Source organism: Stegostoma tigrinum, chromosome 29 (genome assembly GCF_030684315.1).
Source record: "Stegostoma tigrinum isolate sSteTig4 chromosome 29, sSteTig4.hap1, whole genome shotgun sequence".
Lineage (NCBI taxonomy): Eukaryota > Metazoa > Chordata > Chondrichthyes > Orectolobiformes > Stegostomatidae > Stegostoma > Stegostoma tigrinum.
The window spans coordinates 35,558,249-35,577,513 of record NC_081382.1 but is presented as its reverse complement, the minus strand read 5'-3'; the positions used below and the strand labels follow the sequence as shown (position 1 = coordinate 35,577,513).

The window sequence follows — 19,265 nt, the reverse complement described above, 5'->3', positions numbered from 1 at the left end:
TGCTGATTAATACATGATTCCCTTGTCATTTATTCTTGAGTGCCATTAAAGTCTCATTTGCCTAACATAATTTTATAGCCCTTCTGTATGCACATTTAGGGATGCACTGACTTTGTTTTCACTGCCATTTTTAACTTGCTCGCCATTTTGCCATGTCAGTTTTGACTCTGCTTTATACTTGAGGAACCACAAATTTCAGTGACAAGGTTCTGGAGAATAATTGTAGTCTGGGTTTCTGCCATGACTGGTGGAGATAAGCAAAACTCGACAGGCTAAAAATCTGAGAGCTCTAACATGGAAGACAGTGCAGTTTTTTTTGATCTTCATATTGAAGGAAGATTGTGCATAGATTGGAGGCATTCAGCAAAAATTCAGTTGATTCCAGGGGTTATCATTGAGTAGTGCAAGGCAAATCGCCTGAGACCAAATTGAACAAGCAGCAGTTGATGGTTGCATGTTAGTTAAAGCTGTTAATTGGGTGAGAACCTGACAGGATGTTTTTGTGTATAATTAGTAAGTTGGACTGGAATTTGTATTGAGTTGGAATGAAATTGACTAGAAAACATGCGCCTGGATTCTGTCTAACCAATCTTTTGGCTTCTGGTATTTATTACTGGTAGCAAAGAATAATTAGCTGTTTATAAGTCAAACAATAGTACTTAATTTTCAATCTAACAAAACAGTAATTGGAGAAAATGAACAATGGCTAAATCAAAATCTAAAGTCTCAAGATATGTTTACCCACTGCTGTTTTCTGAATGTGAATCTTATGACAAGTGGAAGAATGAAGTAACCATGTAGGCATGTGTTATTCCTTTACCACTTTACTGTAAGAGCATTTGCTTTGTATCTTGCATCTTCAGTAATGTCCCTACCTCTGAGCCAGAGACCTGAGTTCAAGTCCCATCTGCTCCAGAGGAGTGTAATAACATTTCTGAATACGTAAATCACAAAATATCTACAAAAACTGGATAAGCGATGTTTGCACATAAAAGTGGACACTGATTATTCAAACACAAATTAAAGTTTGGACAAATTATTAGCTTGTATGGATAAAATTTGTCAAACAGTTGATAATGTTTACTGCTTGTGAGGCATGGTCAGAGTTTGACAGTCAAAGTGTGAAGATAATTCAAGAGGGAGAATGTAGTGGAATTCAGCACATTTTATTTTCGCACGACTGGAAAATGTTTCAGATTTCTTCATTATGGCCTTTAGGTTTTATATTGCATTAAAATAGTGTTTTTACAGATTTCTAGGTTTGGCAGGAGATATATTTGCGGATAAACTCACACTAGTAGGAAAAAAATGTCAGAGCAACTTTTTTAAAAAAAATCCCCTGGGAAGATTTCCTTTCTAGCAGCATTTGGAATGCAAATGGGAAAACTGACATAAAATAGACAACACAACGTCAACGGACAGTTGAGACTAGTTAATACAGGATGTGGGTAATGATAAAGAAAGAAAATACTATCACCAAGAGCAATGAGAACTGAAATGCTTTTAACAAATTTGTAAGTGTTTGAAAGGAATTTGTGATTTACACTAAAAAAAATCTAGAAATACTCATTGTAGTCCATCACTTTCAAAGTGCCATGCCGCCATGGACTATCCCAAGCATTATAATAGTGTTTTATGTAAATGTGAACTAGAAGATTCTGAAAATGATGGAGATATAGATCAAAGCATAGTAATTGGTCACATTCATCACAAGGTTGAAATTTGTGTTGGTAGAATTGTTCGGTTGTGCAGCATTAAATAGCAATGCATGATTACAGTTCGGTGAGTAAACAGATTAAAATATCACCTAGACAGAGTAATAGGGATTGCAACGATGTAAAGAAATTTGAGTTCCATTATGCTCAAATTTGGGAAGACAACACACTAAATTACCTTGTAAAATAGCCAGAATGAATTATTTTGTTAGTGCGAATATTATATCCAGGTAAATACTTTGCCAAGTAGATCATTAATGATGAAAGCACAGGTGAAACTGGATATGGAATACAACAAAACTAATCTGTGTTGTAACCCTTTATTAAAGTGCTATGTCCCATTAATATCTTTAGTGGAGTTGATGTTTGAAGGAAGAAGTTTTCTTTACATTTTGTAGACTTGACATTCGGATCAAGTGTGTCAACAATAATACATAGTAAAGAAAATAATTGTGGATATGATAATGGAAATGGACTTGGACCTGGACCACTATCAAAATTTCTCACTGCTAATGATGAATTTAGTGACGTGCAAATATGAATGTAACCTAAGAATCCAGCAGGTTGTGTGAAAGGAACCATGCAGTAATAGATGAAATTGTTCTTGAAATTTTGGCAGATCGACTAAATTATTGTTTGCACTAGCATGGACTATCCATGCTAACAGTTCACTGCAGATGTTTGGAAGATATGGTCTAAATCATGATGGGGAGGTGCTGGTGTTGGCTTGGGCTATGATGTTCAACTCATTGATCACCAGTTCAGATGTGCCACAGCAAAAAATTGTAATGACCACCTCAGAAGACAAACACAGGATACGACAATTAGGGTACCCTTTTGTCATCCAGTACTTGCCCAGAGTGGAGAAACTACACCATGCTCTTAGCAGCTTTAAATTTTCTATGACAATGAGGACCTTGCCACGAACGTCCCTATGCCTCCACTTCTCGCCTTCAAACAACAGCCGAACCTTTAAACAGACACCGTTCACAACAATCTGCCCAGCCTTCAGGACAACATTGACCCCAATACCCCACAATCCTGCCAAGGCAACTTCTGCGAGACATGCCAGATCATCAACATGGATACCACCAACACACATGGAATGCCACCCAACACGTTCACAGCAGATACTTGTGTGATTTAGCCAATGTTGCCTGTCTCATATGCTACAGGCATGGGTGCTCCGAGGCATGCTATATTAGTGAAACAGTGTAGATGCAGGTGAAGGGATACCGGCGGCAATCCCAGACAGATGTGTTCCTTCCAGTGGGGGCAGTACTTCAGTGGTCAAGGGCATTCAGCCTCGAATCTTTGGCTAAATTCAAGGTGGACTTCAAGGTACACAAAAACAAAATCGCTGAGCAGAGACTGATAGCCAAATTCATTACCCGTGAGGAGGGCCTTAAGTCGTGTCATGCTAAAAGTGATTCCATCACCCTCGCACACCCCCTTACACCCATGGTGAATTATTTGATCCAAGATGTTCATGTATTTGCAGGCTCATTGTTTTGTTGAAAAAAACCTAGCCTGACTTCAAGTTCAAACACAGCCAGATTCTAAGCAAGGCCTCACACCTAAAATGCATAGTCTGACCTGAGATGTCACCTCTTGTATGCACCGATAAAACCTTCAGTTGTCTCAGGGCAGTGACTTGAAAGAAGATCTGGGATTTGCATTTTAATCAGTGGAAACCTTTTGTCTCCTTTCTAACTGATTTAAGATTCAACAGAAGGCAGTCAGTGAGCCATTTTTAAGGTTATTACCTTTCTGCTTATAAATTGTGTTGACTTATGTCCTCTTCCAGACTGTACCTGAAGGAGTAGAACTGCGAAAGCTAATGTTTTCAAGTAAACCTGTTGGACTAAACTTCGTGTAGTGTGACTTTTGACTTCATCTAAATCAGTTTTTTGGCAAAAATTCTAAACGTCTGTCAATAATAAGAACAGTCCACTGCTTATGAAGAAACTGCCATTAGTTCTACTTTTTGAGTATTTGAACTTTGTGCACCCAGGCAAAAAGGCTTCCATCAGAAACAAAGAATGTGGTGAACCTTAAAACTTAATGCAATGCCATTGCAAAGCAGTTTAATTTGGGGGAACACGATTCCTGGTAATAGAGGCCTAAACAGTGGAGAAGGCCAGAAAATGCTATTAGTGAAGACAGAAGAAGAGTAATTGCACAGCTTGAGAGCCATTCTGTTTGGGTATGTTCTTCATGATTGCTAGGTATGAGCTGTAAAGTTGCAGATTCTAAAGGCGTTGCAGAAGGTAACAGGGAGCAAGGTACTTAACCATATGTCGCACAGCTATGAGGATCAAACTGTCACAATGGATAGTTTGCCCGAAGAACAAATCAATTCTGGTGTTAAAATGAGGCCATTGGTCCCAACAACCAAAAGTGAGTGTAAAAGTCAAAAATTTACCAGAGGAGGCTATTTGATGGTGAAATGTGTCTATTAAAGTTAAAATAGGGAAGGCTGAACACCGGGCAAGAGGCAGAAAAATATGCCCATGGATTTGGGCCATGAAGTACAAAAATGGAAAGCGCGGAAATGCTGTATGTAATGCTTTTGGAGCTACCATGCCCAAAGAAAGTGATTACAAATCATTGAAAGGAATCCTTTTAATAGGAGAAGGAGATCAAACAGTACCAGTCCAGAAGAGAGAGAAGGCATGGCTTAGCAAGGCTCGAGGCTATAGTGTAGCTCAGGCATGCCAACAAGTATAGAAACCCATGTGATTGGGAAGTATTAGTGGCTGCAAACAAATTAGAAGATAAGTTAATAAAAGATGCCAAATAGCCGATAGAAAAAGAGATGGAGTTTGGGGTATACGTAGAGGTGCATATAAGAAATAGTCAGTCCTACCAAACAAGTGGATATGTGTACAACAGTTGTAGGATAAGGCATGGCAGATTTAAAACAAAGGATAAATTATTTTTCAGATCTGTGGAATTCACTATCCGAGAGAGTGGTGGATACTGGGACATTGAGTAAATTTGAGGAGATAGGTTGAAGGGTAGATTTGAGGCCAAGATGAGATCAGCCAACTCTGTATTAAATGCCAGAACAAGCTTGTGGGGCTGAATTACCTAATCCTGTGAGATTTGAATAAAATTGGGCAATCAAAATAAGAGTAGATTCACCTATGGCAAGAAAAGCAATTTTGAAGATTGTTTTAGCTTTGTTCACAACAAATTTGAGAAATGTAGATCAATTGATGTTAAAGGTGTATTTCTGCAAAGAGGTCAGCGCAAAAGAAAAGATTTCTTCGTCCCTAAAGAGGCACCAAATTTAATGGGGACACTGTAGATGTTAAAAGAGAAGTTTCAATAGCCTACACAATGCCTCTAGTCTTAGGAAAGGTGGGCTGTCTCCAGTTGAATCTAGACCCTCTATTGCCTTACTAGCAGCTTTTGCGCATCTCTACGGTGCCATGTGGTTGATCTTTAGTGGAGCTGGAGCAGTGAATTTGAAAATAGTCATAAGTTGTCTCAAAGCAGGATTCAAAATTGTAAGTTAGGCTGCTGGGGTTTTTAAATATATTAGATTCACAAATGGGCATAATGTGTTGAGTTTTTGTAATGTATCAGCAATTTTATTTGGAAAATGTTATCCCCAATACACTCATCAAAGTAAGGCCTCATTAAAGCATACAGTAGCTTACAAAATTGAAATGCAGTAATTGCAGAGCCTGAAGGTCTGCATTGCAATATTAAATCAAATGTTAGAGAATGGAGTAATCTTAAAATTGATTTTATCCATCCATTTCAATCAACTGTCAGATTGCTTTATGAAGAAAGGAGCAAGCTCTAAAAATTTTTAAAGTATTCAAGAAAAGATGTTTGGAACTTTGCAGAAAGAAATTGCACTATAACTGACATTGTGCAAAATGTTTTGTTCTGTTTTACATTATATTTCTTTTTAAAATTATTAAAATAAAGTGAATCTGTTATCTATTTGAGTCTGGCAGGGATACAAGGACACCAAATGAAACTCGGGAACAAGTGATAGTTAAATGTTAATTAAGGGATAATTGGGTGAGAATTTTACTGGGTCTCTATCTTCCAAATGAGGATTATGTAATTTGAAGGTTGAAATAAAACTCGGACTGGAAAGATATGGCTGGCTCTGACCAAACAACCTTTATCCACTGGTGTTTATCACCTGGGATGAGAAATGTGGGCTTAGCTCTGTGGAGTTTAGTAGACTGAAAGGTGAATTAATTGAAACACTCAAGATACTGCAGGCGTTTGACAGTGTAGACTGAGGTTGCTTCATCTAGAACGTGGGCAGAGTCTCAGGATAAAAAATTGAGGATTGAGATGAGTAATTGCCTCACGTTGTTGTGAGTCTTTGTCGTCTATCCAGAGGATAATAAAGATGCCATCATTGGATATATTTAGAAGACCTTGAGATGTAGGAACAGAAGTAGATCACTTAGTCTGCTCTGCCATTCAGTGAGATCAAGGCATTTCGGATAATCCTGTACTCCACTTTGCTTCCTTTTCCCCGTAACCTCCTTTTCCCTTCTGATTAAAAATCTGTTTTCTAGCCTGAGGTCCGTTGCTGTAAAGAATTCCACAAATTGACTGACACTGACTGTCTGACACTGACTGTCTGACACTGACTGTCTGACACTGACTGTCTGACACTGACTGTCTGACACTGACTGTCTGACACTGACTGTCTGACACTGACTGTCTGACACTGACTGTCTGACACTGACTGTCTGACACTGACTGTCTGACACTGACTGTCTGACACTGACTGTCTGACACTGACTGTCTGACACTGACTGTCTGACACTGACTGTCTGACACTGACTGTCTGACACTGACTGTCTGACACTGACTGTCTGACACTGACTGTCTGACACTGACTGTCTGACACTGACTGTCTGACACTGACTGTCTGACACTGACTGTCTGACACTGACTGTCTGACACTGACTGTCTGACACTGACTGTCTGACACTGACTGTCTGACACTGACTGTCTGACACTGACTGTCTGACACTGACTGTCTGACACTGACTGTCTGACACTGACTGTCTGACACTGACTGTCTGACACTGACTGTCTGACACTGACTGTCTGACACTGACTGTCTGACACTGACTGTCTGACACTGACTGTCTGACACTGACTGTCTGACACTGACTGTCTGACACTGACTGTCTGACACTGACTGTCTGACACTGACTGTCTGACACTGACTGTCTGACACTGACTGTCTGACACTGACTGTCTGACACTGACTGTCTGACACTGACTGTCTGACACTGACTGTCTGACACTGACTGTCTGACACTGACTGTCTGACACTGACTGTCTGACACTGACTGTCTGACACTGACTGTCTGACACTGACTGTCTGACACTGACTGTCTGACACTGACTGTCTGACACTGACTGTCTGACACTGACTGTCTGACACTGACTGTCTGACACTGACTGTCTGACACTGACTGTCTGACACTGACTGTCTGACACTGACTGTCTGACACTGACTGTCTGACACTGACTGTCTGACACTCTTTCTAAGAGGAAAGGATCCTTTCCCTGTCTTAAATGGGTAATCCCCTTACTCAGGTTATGCCATCTGGTCCCAGATTCTCCAGCAAGGAGAATATGTACTCTGTCAAGCCTCCTAAGAACCTTGTGTTTCAATAAGGTCTCTTTCTTCTAAACTCAGTGAGTACAAGCCCACCCTACTCCAATCTCCTCTCATCTGAAAATCCCTCCCTACCCGGAATCAACATGGTGGACTTTCTCTGGACTGCCTCCCCTGCCAATATACCTTTCCTCCAACCAGGGGGCCTCAATAAGTTCACAGTATTCCAGGTGTGGTCTGATGCTTTGTACAGTTTGCACAGAGCTATTTTTGTCCTTCCTTTAAAACTAAAGGCTAACAGCTCATTTGCTTTCGCTAATGCCTACTGAACTTGCTGGCAAACTTTCTGTGATTCATTCACAAGGGGCCCCAAGCCCCTTTGTTCTGCAGCTTTCTGTGGTCTTTCCCCATTTAAACAGCACTTTTAGCCCTTTTCATTCTTTCTGCCAAAATGTGTAACCTCACATTTTCCCACACTAGAAAATCAGTTGTTTTTTCTCACTCGCTTAACCTGCCAGTGTCACACTGTAGACTCATAGGAGCATTGTCACTATTTGCCTTCTTCCTATTTCTGAACCATGCACACACTTGGTGAAAGTCCTTTACTCTGGCAGTCAAGATATTAAGGTATACTTACTTATGTTGTCCAAGCCCCTTCACCACTTGCTTCTGTGACCTGCTGCGTTTCATAATCAGATTTGCAGTTTGGCCATATTACAGTCATCTGTTCAATGTTCTCTCAACTCCGTAATTCACTTGTTTGGTCAAAAATAAGTGATACCTAAACAGACTGTCTACCTGTGTTGTGTTTGACTACCAGCCCCCCTGTTTTCCATTTATGCCTTGCATTCTTTCCTTCAATGAACTGTACTCGATGGAGGGGGGAATGGCTCTCAATTTCAATTTGTCAGAAAGTCCCAGATCATACTTTAAATCTAATTACACATTGGGGAAAATTTAATTGCACTGTGTTTACCTTAAGGAATTCTACTGACTCCACATCATTATCTAGAAGGTGTTTCTAAGTTGCATTTCCTTCCTATTGGTGCGATGTACTCATTTAAAAGAAGTTCCGAATGTATCCCATTGTCCCATAACTGATTCTAGAATATGTCTACTGTTATATTCTGGAGCCCATTGCACATTCTATTGTGTGTGAAGAACTGCTTCCGTTTCTGGTTGACCTTTGTTCTTAAGGTGTGTTTATTTGCAATTTAGTTTACAAGTTTTTAAATTTATCTTTGTCTTACTGTTTTTTGAACCTGCGATCTCCCCTGAAAAGCACAGTTTCTTCTGTGTTGTGATGTTGTTCTGTAATATTTGAGATCAGAGTGGCCCCAGTACGAAACGACACTTTTTTCTTTTTCTTCCATGTAAACTGAGCAAGATTTCATCCTTGCTATAATTTTTGTTTCCATTTTTGCCCTCAGCTTTTCTTTCGCCCTTTTTTAATTCGTGGTTACATTGCAATTATATTTTCTCCTAGTGTTTGTCTTGAGGAATTCTACTGACTCCTCACCATTATCTGGAACGTGTTCCTAAGTCATGCTGCCTTCCTGTTGGTGCAGTATACTGATTTGAAAGAAACTGCAAGCATATTGGCGAAGACCCTTTGCACTTCAGATATTTTCTTCACTTTTTGAAGAATTAAATTTTACTACATCAATTGCCTGAAAATTTCAATCTCTATTTCTTTGGTTGGCAGGCTATTAGATAGACCATCAGATAGATATGTCCCTTTTTTTTTCCCTTAATTACCCCTCTTAAAAGTTTGCCTGGGTGGTTAGTTGCCAGTTCTGTTTTATGTGGTTGCTTTCATTTGTATTCATTTGTCTTGATTGTCAGCAATATAGTTTGCATGTTACTTCCTTCGGAATACCTTGCGTGAATCTGTTGAGATAGCTAAGGTCAATAACTTTGTTTTGTGGGTGATCAGTGTGAATACTGCATTTGGCTGAGCTGAGGTTGTGACTTTACAGCGCTGACAATGCAGATGAGAGTCCTCGTACTCTTTGTGCTTTTGTAATTCTGCTTTTTTTTTAACGCTGACAATGAATTTCATTTTGTTGCAAATCATGGCATATTCTCCAGAGTGGCAATTAATATTAACTCATTGTGTTTGTTTTTGCATACATGACCCTCATTTATTGACCATTAATGATAACTTTGTTTCTCCCCCTCTGCCTTTTCCTCCTTACCCCCAGCAAGCTAAAGAGATGGTCATGGAAATAATCAGAGATAAAGATCAAGGTGATTTCAGGCGAAATGAATATGGTTCCAGAATTGGAGGAAATAGTATAGATGTAAGTATGTAATTCCTTGTTTGTGTTGAAAAGCAGTCTTTTTTTCTTCAAATGAATTTTGGGTAGATTTTCATTCTGTTGCAGTTTCTTTGCATAATATGCAAGGAACACCCTACATAGAACAGTACAGGCGCTTCGGCCCTCGATGTTGTGCTGACCTGTCATACCGATCTCAAGCCCATCTAACCCACACTATTCCATGTACGTCCATATGCTCATCCAATGACGACTTAAATGTACCTAAAGTTGGTGAATCTACTACCGTTGCAGGCAAAGCATTCCATTCCCTTACTCTTTCCATTCCTTTACTCTGAGTAAAGAAACTACCTCTGACATCTGTCCTATATCTTTCACCCCTCAATTTAAAGCTATGCCCCCTCGTGCTCGCCATCACCATCCTAGGAAAAATGCTCTCCCTATCCACCTTATCTAACCCTCTGATTATTTTATATGTTTCAATTAAGTCACCTCTCAACCTTCTTCTCTCTAACGAAAACCACCTCAAGTCCCTCAGCCTTTCCTCGTAAGACCTTCCCTCCATACCAGGCAACATCTTAGTAAATCTCCTCTGCACCCTTTCCAAAGCTTCCACGTCCTCCTTGTAGTGCGGTGATCAGAACTGTACGCAATATTCCAAGTGCGGCCGCACCAGAGTTTTGTACAGCTGCAGCATAACCTCTTGGTTCCGGAACTCGATCCCTCTATTAATAAAAGCTAAAACACTGTATGCCTTCTTGACAGCCCTGTCAACCTGGATGGCAACTTTCAAGGATCTGTGTACATGGACACTGAGATCTCTCTGCTCGTCTACACTACTAAGAATCTTACCATTAGTCCAGCACTTTGCCTTCCGGTTACTCCTACAAAAGTGCATCACCTCACACTTGTCTGCATTAAACTCCATTTGCCACCTCTCAGCCCAGCTCTGCAGCTTATCTATGTCTCTCTGCAACCTACAACATCCTTTGTCACTCTCCACACCTCCACCGACCTTAGTGTCGTCTGTAAATTTACTAACCCATCCTTCTACGGTCATTTATAAAAATGACAAGCAGCAGTGGACCCAACGCCGACCCTTGCGGTACACCACCAGTAACTGGTCTCCAGGATGAACATTTCCCATCAACTACCACCCTCTGTCTTCTTTCGCAAGCCAATTTCCGATCCAAACTGCCATATCTACCACAATTCCATTCCTCCACATTTTGTACAATAGCCTACTGTGGGGAACCTTATCAAACGCCTTGCTGAAATCCATATACACCACATCAACTGGTTTACACTCATGCGTATACTAGTTATAAAAGAATTGTTTTTAACTGTTGGAATGCCAATAAATTTATTCAGTTTTTAAGCAGCCAGATTATACTCTACACACACTTGGCTCTCTGGCTATGGCACCTATGTTTGTAACAGTAACAATATTTTGTCTGTGAGATGCCTGTTAAATGAACCAATGGTGCATTGCTGGAATACGTTGAGAATGTGCAGTTTTGATTATTCCCATCAAAATGGATTTAAACATATTTGAAAACAGCCGATGTTTTTCATATCTGAATTAATCCAAATCCTGTTAACAAAGGTTTAATTATTGAAGGTACTTTCATTTGAGAAATTTACGCAATATTTTGGCTACCTAACTGCCCAGCCTTATTAATTCATCAATGGTTCCTGGAGTATTCCATGTGTAACCAAACTGTTCAAATTAAGAAAATCCATGGTCTATGATGAGCCAATCTCTTGCCGGTCAAAGAATTAATAGCATTTTGTAATGATGAATAGAAAATTGACAGAGTTCTTGCTCCTGATCACCATTACCCAGTGTTTGATGTGGATGTTAGGTAAAAACAGAATTTCAGGTTCATTTGGCATGCTCAAGTATGGAGCAGTGGTAGAACTCATTGTCATGAGCGACTATGTGGATAAGTCACCTTCTATGAGAGTTCCTGGAACTGTAACCCATTGCATAAGAATGGCAGTGGAAAATAGATATAAATTATCTGATCCATTTTATTTTGACTATATTCCCACAAACTGTTAATGTTTAGCTCTCATTCTGTAGGTTTGGCATATTTGGTTAATTATGAGAGAAGTTCTGCAAAGAAACAGGTTGATGCATTGATCTGTAAGGAACAAATTTTGAGTGTTAAAGCCTTTTTCTTTCTTTTGGAACAGTAATTCTAGTAATTGCAAGATGCAGGTTTTAGGTGTATTGTGCTAAATATTTGTAAATTAAAACTTTCTCTTTTTTTTCCTCCCCTCTCTTTCCACCACCTCCACCCCAAACCAAGGTTGCTGTACCTAGATTTGCTGTTGGTATTGTAATAGGAAGAAATGGTGAAATGATAAAAAAGATTCAGAATGACGCTGGTGTTAGAATTCAATTTAAACCAGGTAAGGAGACATTGCTTGGTTTATGAACAGGCCACTTTGAAAAGGAGGATTTAGTCCAACTTTTTATAGTTTGTTAAATGACCTGCATCTTTCAGTGGCATGCATTTAATGAGACAATTCCTCAACTTTCTTTTGCTACAAGCTCACCACAACCCTAAGCATTCTTATACTGGTATCCATATGCTTTGTGCTTGCGCAGTTTGGAAACAATTGCTCATAAGTAGACGTTAAATATATCAGCAAACACTGAATAAAACGATCACTCAAGTGAGATTTGGCTACTGATTCTATCACCACTGATTATCAATCTTTCACCATACTGCCTTTAGTTAAAAATGCTCTTCAAATGAATTCCAGGACCTTTTAAAGATGTTCTTCACCATTCAAATGGATATTTTGCCTTAATGAATGTAAGTTATTCAGTTAACTGGAAAAATAATCCTACCATAGTTTTGTTTCACTGATATTCTGTTGATGGCACTGACATTGAATAACTCTTTCAAACACCAGGCAGATACATAAGCTGATCGGTCTATTTCTGTACTATAATATTCTTAATCAGAGGATTTACAATGCAACTTGGAGAATTATGAGTTAATTGAATCTAATTGGGCAGTTTTAGCTCTGCAAAGTCCATATCTGAGTTCAGTGGAAGCATGAGTTGAGTTTAAAACAAATCTTTGGCTTTGCCTGGAAGACTGGGATGTAGTATTAAGAAGATGGCCTTAAAATGCAACTTGTGAGGATCTTCCAGTAGTGTCCTGCCTGACTTCAGCAACAGCAAAACAGAGCTTTCAGACACTTTTAATTACAAGTGATAGACATTTCCTGTTTCAACACTTTGAATTATAAGCCTGAGATATTATTTTCAACCATGCATTTTCTGTGTTTCTAACTTTACACTCTGACCCTTCCTATGTCAGGATGGTGCTCATCTGTTGAAATAATTAAGTGTTATAAGTGCATGGAGAGACTCACTTAACAGTTAAAATTCACAGCTGAAAAAATTGGTGTGCGTGCTGTTATAGTGCAGTGTTGGTGTCCCTGTCCCTGGACCAAGAGGCCCAGGTTCAAATCTCAACCTGCTCCAAAGCTGTGCAGTAACATCTCTCTGCAGCTTGATTTGACAAATTAATGTGGTGTAGCAATAGTATCCTGACCTCTGAACTCGTGGGCCTAGGTTCAAGTCCCAGCTGTTCCAGACGTGTGTAATAACTTCATTTGAACAAATTGATTAGAAAAAAAACTTTAAAAATAAAGTTTTAAATTCAGTAGGTTTCCAGGTTTAAGGTGAGTTTTGATTCCAGAGAATTGAGACTGGGGAAGAACTGACTGCCCCCTCCAACACTCCTCCTCCTCTGTTCTAACCAAATCCAGCTCTATCTTGCCCTCTTTCCTCCACCTCCTGCACTCCCCTTCCCACTGCACCAGCCGTCACCCTCGTTGTTCCTCTGTTCACGCTCTCCCTGTCTGTGCTGTCTCCATCATGCTCAAACACCCACCCACCGTGGAAACACACCCTTCAGTCCAACTACTTCACACCGACTATGTTCCCAGGCTAAACTAGACCCACCTGCCTGTGTTTGGGCCTTATCCCTCAAAACCTATCCAGTTCATATATTTATCTAAATGTCTTTTAAATATAACTGTGCCTGTGTTCACCACTTCCTCTGGCAGTTCATTCCTCACACAAACCACTCACTGTGTAAAAATGAAAGTTGCCTCTCGTGTCCTTCTTAAATCTCTCTTCTCTCACCTTAAAAATCTGCCCCTACTTTTGAAATCATCCACCTTAGGAAACCTTGACTATTCACCTTGTCTATGCCTGTCATGATTTTATTAATGTCTATAAGGTTACCCCTCAGTTTCCTAAGCTCTAATAGAAAAAGTCCCATCCTATCCAGCCTATTTTTATAAAGTAAACCCTCTATTCTTGGCTACATCCTGGTAAATCTCTTCTGAACCTTTTCCAAAGTAATGATATCTGTCCTATAACTGGGTGACCAGAACGGCGCACAGTACTCCACAAGAGGCTTCACCAATCTCCTGTACAAAATGACGCCCCAACTTCAATACTCAAAGGTCTGAGCAATGAAGACAAGTGTGTTAAATGCCGCCTTAACTACCATGTCTATATGCGACAAAAATTTCAAAAAATTGTGTGCCTGAATCCACAGGTTTGTGTTCTGCAACACCACCCAAGGCCCTACTTTAATTGTGTAATTCCTGCCCTTGTTTATTTTACAAAAAGTAATACCTTGCATTTATCCAAGTTAAACTCATCTGTCACACATAGACCAGTTGCCCCTTTGTTGTCGACTGGAGCTAAATCTGTACACCCTTTAGCTCTAAATTATCTACAACTCAACTTCAGTAACTGCTTGTTCACAGTTGCTTACATGATACTTGGCACTGTTGTCTGATTACTTGCTTTCAAACATACAGCCACCATGTCCCTCATTGGGTTTTTAAAACATTTATTTTGCATTTCAGTCTGTAATTTTCAGAAACACAAAACTAAAAGAACACAATAATAAAACGTGCGTTGCTCATCAGTCTTTTCTTCTTTCAGATGATGGTATAATGACAGACAGAATTGCTCAGGTGATGGGTCCTCCAGATAGGTGTCAACATGCTTCTCATATGATTAATGAGCTTATTCATACAGCGCAGGTGAGAAACTAAGTGCTTAAATGTCCTTATTAGGCGAAGAAAAATACACAGTGCAGTTTTTGCTCATTTCCTCTAATTTTATTTGACATAATCCAAATGGAACAAACCAACATAAAATATCTGGAAATTTTAGAAGCAAGTTTTCAACAAAATCTCTTATCCTCATGTTTTCAACAATCTACATGTTCTTAATTCAGTTCGCTTGAGCAGGCACCCACCCATGTAATTTAACAGAGCCCTGAAGTTAATATTGAGAGATTGCGCTAGTTCAGCAAGACTCCTTCAAATTGGGCTAATTTACTGCAGTGGACAGGAATTCGTGGGTACATTTTAATCTTTGAAAATACTTAATTCACTAAGAAATTGACTATAATGTGCACTAACCAAATTATTAAATGGAAGATAACAAAGTGTGGAGCTGGTTGAACACTACAGGCCAAGCAGCATCTTAGGAGCACAAAAGCTGACGTTTCGGGCCTTAACCCATGCTGCTTGGCCTGCTGTGTCCATCCAGCTCCACACTTTGTTATCTTGGATTCTCCAGCATCTGCAGTTCCCATTATCTCTGATCGCAATTATTAAATGGTTTGGCAGGTCTGGCAGCATCATGGGGTGCAAGCAAAGTTAACATTTCAAATCCCAGTGACTCTTGAGGACTCAGGATTGATTCTGCTTTTCCCCACAAATGCTGCCAGACTGCCTGAGTTTCTCAAGCAATTTATATTTTTATTTCAGATCTCTGGCATCTGCAGCTCTCTGTTTTATGAAATTTTTTTTTAAAAGCTGATAATTTCCAGTAATTTTAAATCAAGTTACTTACAGCTGGAGGACAGGACATAGTCCTAAGGATCCTTGTTTATGGCGACAGGGACATTTCAGCTATATTAATACCACACCAGTTTGCATCTCAAGAAAATCAATGAATACTTTATCATGTTTTTAAGCTGCTTAGTTGCACACGTTCATGAAATGTTTTAACTTGGTGTCCAAATGAATGAATTTAAGCATGACCCTGCCAGCGCAATTTCAAACCTATTTTGTGCGTGCCCAATGATGTCCAAAGTAGAATGTCTACTATTTCATTTATTATTTCACAAATCTGTTTTTTTTTCTTGTTCATTATCCATTTTGTTTAATTCTGCATCAACAGTTTTTGTCTCTATCCCTTCCTCACTTAGGTTTCTTGCCCTCTGAAGGTACTGGTGCATATTTGTATAGGATTCCATGGGCACTTTGCGCAACATATCCTCAGTACTCTAGACATCTATCTCACTATCTAAGGCACAAAGGCATTGGCAAACTAATTTAATAAACTTCACTCTTTATTTTCTACTGCAGTTGATTTTAGGAAAATTGGTAGTATGTACTCATGACATTTAGTGTTTAATGGTCTTTTAACAGATATTTGAGAAGTCCCCATTCTTAATCAAAATTGGTCTAAGTTTAGGAATTAAATTAGCATAAAATCAGTATGTTGAATTCAATTAAAGGTAAAATCTGAGCTTTAAAATGGGGCTTTAATTCTGTCAAAAGGCTTATCCTACCCAGTTTCTATGATTGATCCTGATATTTGGTCTAGACTTTGGATCAGTAATACTATATTAGAGCTAACCAGGGTATCTTAAAATATCCTGACTGCAGGTGCAAGATTAGTCTTAAAGCAGAAAAATTATAAACCTCATCCATTTATCTTTGACCATTTCAAGCTGAATTGCTGCAGTAAACTACTGTTTAAATTTTGATGTGAAAGAAACTACAAAATATTGCAACTAATCTATTGGACCCATAAAGTAAATTGCCTCATTGCAATACTGGTTTCATTCCATTAGATGGAGTGTATTTACATAGCTCAATGAATGCTCCCTACGGAAATAAAACTGTTGAAATGGGGAAGGGGCTCTCTAGTAAGGGTTCAATACCCGTCATCTCCTGAATCATGAAGCTAACTGTATGCCCCAAAGTCTCAGTTTACTTGTTGCTTTTCAGTGTGATTCGATAATTAATTAAAGCCTTAGAATAAATTGTAACAAAATCTATTTGTATTTCTATTCTCTATTGTTTAATACACATTCCTTCTTTCAGGAAAGAGATGGTCAGTCTGGATTTGGCGGTCCTGGAAGAGGACGGGGTAGGGGTCGTAGTGAATGGAATATGGGACCTCCAGGTGGCATGCAGGAAATAACATATACAATACCCGCTGATAAATGTGGCTTAGTTATTGGAAGAGGTATGAAGATATTCTAATAGTGCCCATTTGTGCTGAACCCAGTTGAAAACATCTCACAGCTTTAGTAATTACTGTATGAAATAGAAAACTAAATGAAGCTAATAAACTGGCAATGTCCACGAAGAGGCAAACGCATAGTGGGAGGGGTACATTTTTGATAGGAGGAGAAAGACTTTGCATTGGTTTTTCTTGACTACTTTTAATCCACTTGTGGGATGAGTGTCACTGACTTGACCAGCATTTATTGCCTATTCTAAATGACCCTTGAGAAAGTCTTGGTGAGCCAGCTCCATGAATTGCTGCAGTCTGTGTTGTAGGTATATCCACACTGTTGTTAGTGAGGATATTTCTTGAATTGTTCCTTTGGTACCATAATGTTTTTGTCTCACTGGAAGGAGTGAAAAGGTATAACTATTCTTAGTTTTTCAAATATACTGTCCGTCTGTTTTTAAACTGTCTAATACTTTGCCAAGTTAAACATTTGTTACTAAAAGTCTCTTTGCCTTTTAGTTTCTTCAGTGTTATCGCTGATGGGTATAATCCTGGAGTAACTACATTTTGAGGACTAGTTTTGCAGAGTGAACTCTTCAGGCTGCATGGAAACAATTCAGTGGTTTAATTGTGTATGTAGATGACATGAAGTTGCCCAATCATTTGAGCTAATTTCTTCCATGTTTGGGAAGAAAGTTATCAGAAGTTAGGAAGCTTATCTGACAAGATTTCTGCATTTCTCTGCATGGGTGAAATGCTGTTTCAGTTCTCAAACAATTAAACTGTTTATGCAGCTGTATAGTTTAACCCCTTGAGAACTGCAATACCCTTTCCATTTCAATGCGTACTATAATGCAGGATAAAACCATTCCACTATAAGCTATGGTGTTTAGAGTCAACGCATTTCGTACGGATTATTTCTAGCTGCACTGGTTGGGTAGATTATATTGAAGTTTTCTCGGGCCATCTCTGGCTGTAGCTTGTGTGGATTGTTTCTACTTGAAGTCTAGTTTCCAATCATCTGAAAAGAGTAGGTTGACAGGTCGAAATCTATTGATGTTTCTGGTTAGACCATTGCCGTGTGGTGTTTCTTTTAATTCCATGCTTTGAACCGTTTCAATTTTAATGATGGGAAATATGTCTTATCCCAGAGAGGGAAATGAAGGTCTTCAATGCAGAGTGACTTGCTTTTAAACAAAGGTAAGGACCAACATTTTAAACTGTAAACCACAATTTTAAGTTTTCCCTCCTCTTGAGTTATTAACCTAACAAATGAGCAAACCTCTGTTTCTGAAAATGTCACTGTTAGCCAACGCAGGAAGCTTGAAGCACCCGCCTGCATGTGGCTGGAGCAAATGAGTTGTCCTGTTAATAGCAGCATTAGTATTGCTGCTCAATACCCATTAATAATCAGAGTGGTAAAGTGTACCTCTGAGAGGCTTTTATATTTCTTGAGGTGATACTTCTTCCTCCTTTTGTCTTGTGGTGTTGTCAGTAAAGTTGCAGCAGCCGTCAGGGATGCGTATTGAATTCAGCTTTATAAGTGAGTGGTGTGACTTCTGTGCTCCCTATGTAATGGCTGCTGTCAGTTTGCTTTACATTGGCTAGTAGCGACATTTCCTTTCACTACCTTGAACACACCTAACCAACAGGGCACATACTGTAACCAGAAAATAGAAGTTTAAAAAACTATGCACAAACCATTTTTTAATGGCATTTCAATGTTGTAGAAATCAGGCAATTGCCCCTCAATGCAACCAGAATAGATTCTGCAACATCAGTGCCCTCCCACATTGGACACTGAATCCTTGGAAGTGCACGTAATGGCCAGGCCATTTGCAAAAAGATCGAGTCCCACAAGTTGCAGTGATTCTCAATCATTCCCTGAAAAATTGGAAGCAATAGTAAATATTTTACCACCACTGTTCTCTCTGGAATAGCGTTCTCATTCAATTTTTTGGCATTCTACCTTCTGCCAGTTCACACTCCTGGTTCAAGCATATACCTTCTGCCAACTGGCAGATTCAGTCCTCAATCCCATTCCCTTTGTATTGGTTGTCCCAACATTTCTAGCTTTCACTAATTTTACTCTAGTTGTTGCATGCAGTGCAAAAAATTCTTTATGACTCTATCTACCTTTGGTGTGCGGCAGAATTCAAATTCATTGAGCTGTAGCGGGAAAGATGACAGGATCTACTATAAAAGGTAGGCTGTGGAACAGAGTAGGCCAATCTGCCGCATGTTCAAGTCCTTGTCAGTAGTAGTGTTAGCTGAATAAGCACAGGATGAGATTTGTATGTGATGGTGAAGAATAAATTGCTAAGTCTATTGGAAGTGGGCTCCAT

At 39.3% G+C, this 19,265-nt stretch overlaps 1 protein-coding gene across 4 annotated transcripts in view; it reads left to right on the top strand.

The window, feature by feature from the left end:
- Nucleotides 1-19,265, top strand: part of fubp3 (far upstream element (FUSE) binding protein 3) — a 111,985-nt gene that overhangs the window by 58,603 nt on the left and 34,117 nt on the right. For all 4 annotated transcript variants that reach the window (XM_048559013.2, XM_059638185.1, XM_048559015.2 and 1 more), the window contains exons 9-12: nucleotides 9,537-9,635; nucleotides 11,927-12,029; nucleotides 14,602-14,702; nucleotides 16,785-16,929. In XM_048559013.2, the coding sequence (XP_048414970.1) occupies nucleotides 9,537-9,635; nucleotides 11,927-12,029; nucleotides 14,602-14,702; nucleotides 16,785-16,929 (448 nt within the window). The remainder of the gene's footprint in view (nucleotides 1-9,536; nucleotides 9,636-11,926; nucleotides 12,030-14,601; nucleotides 14,703-16,784; nucleotides 16,930-19,265) is intronic.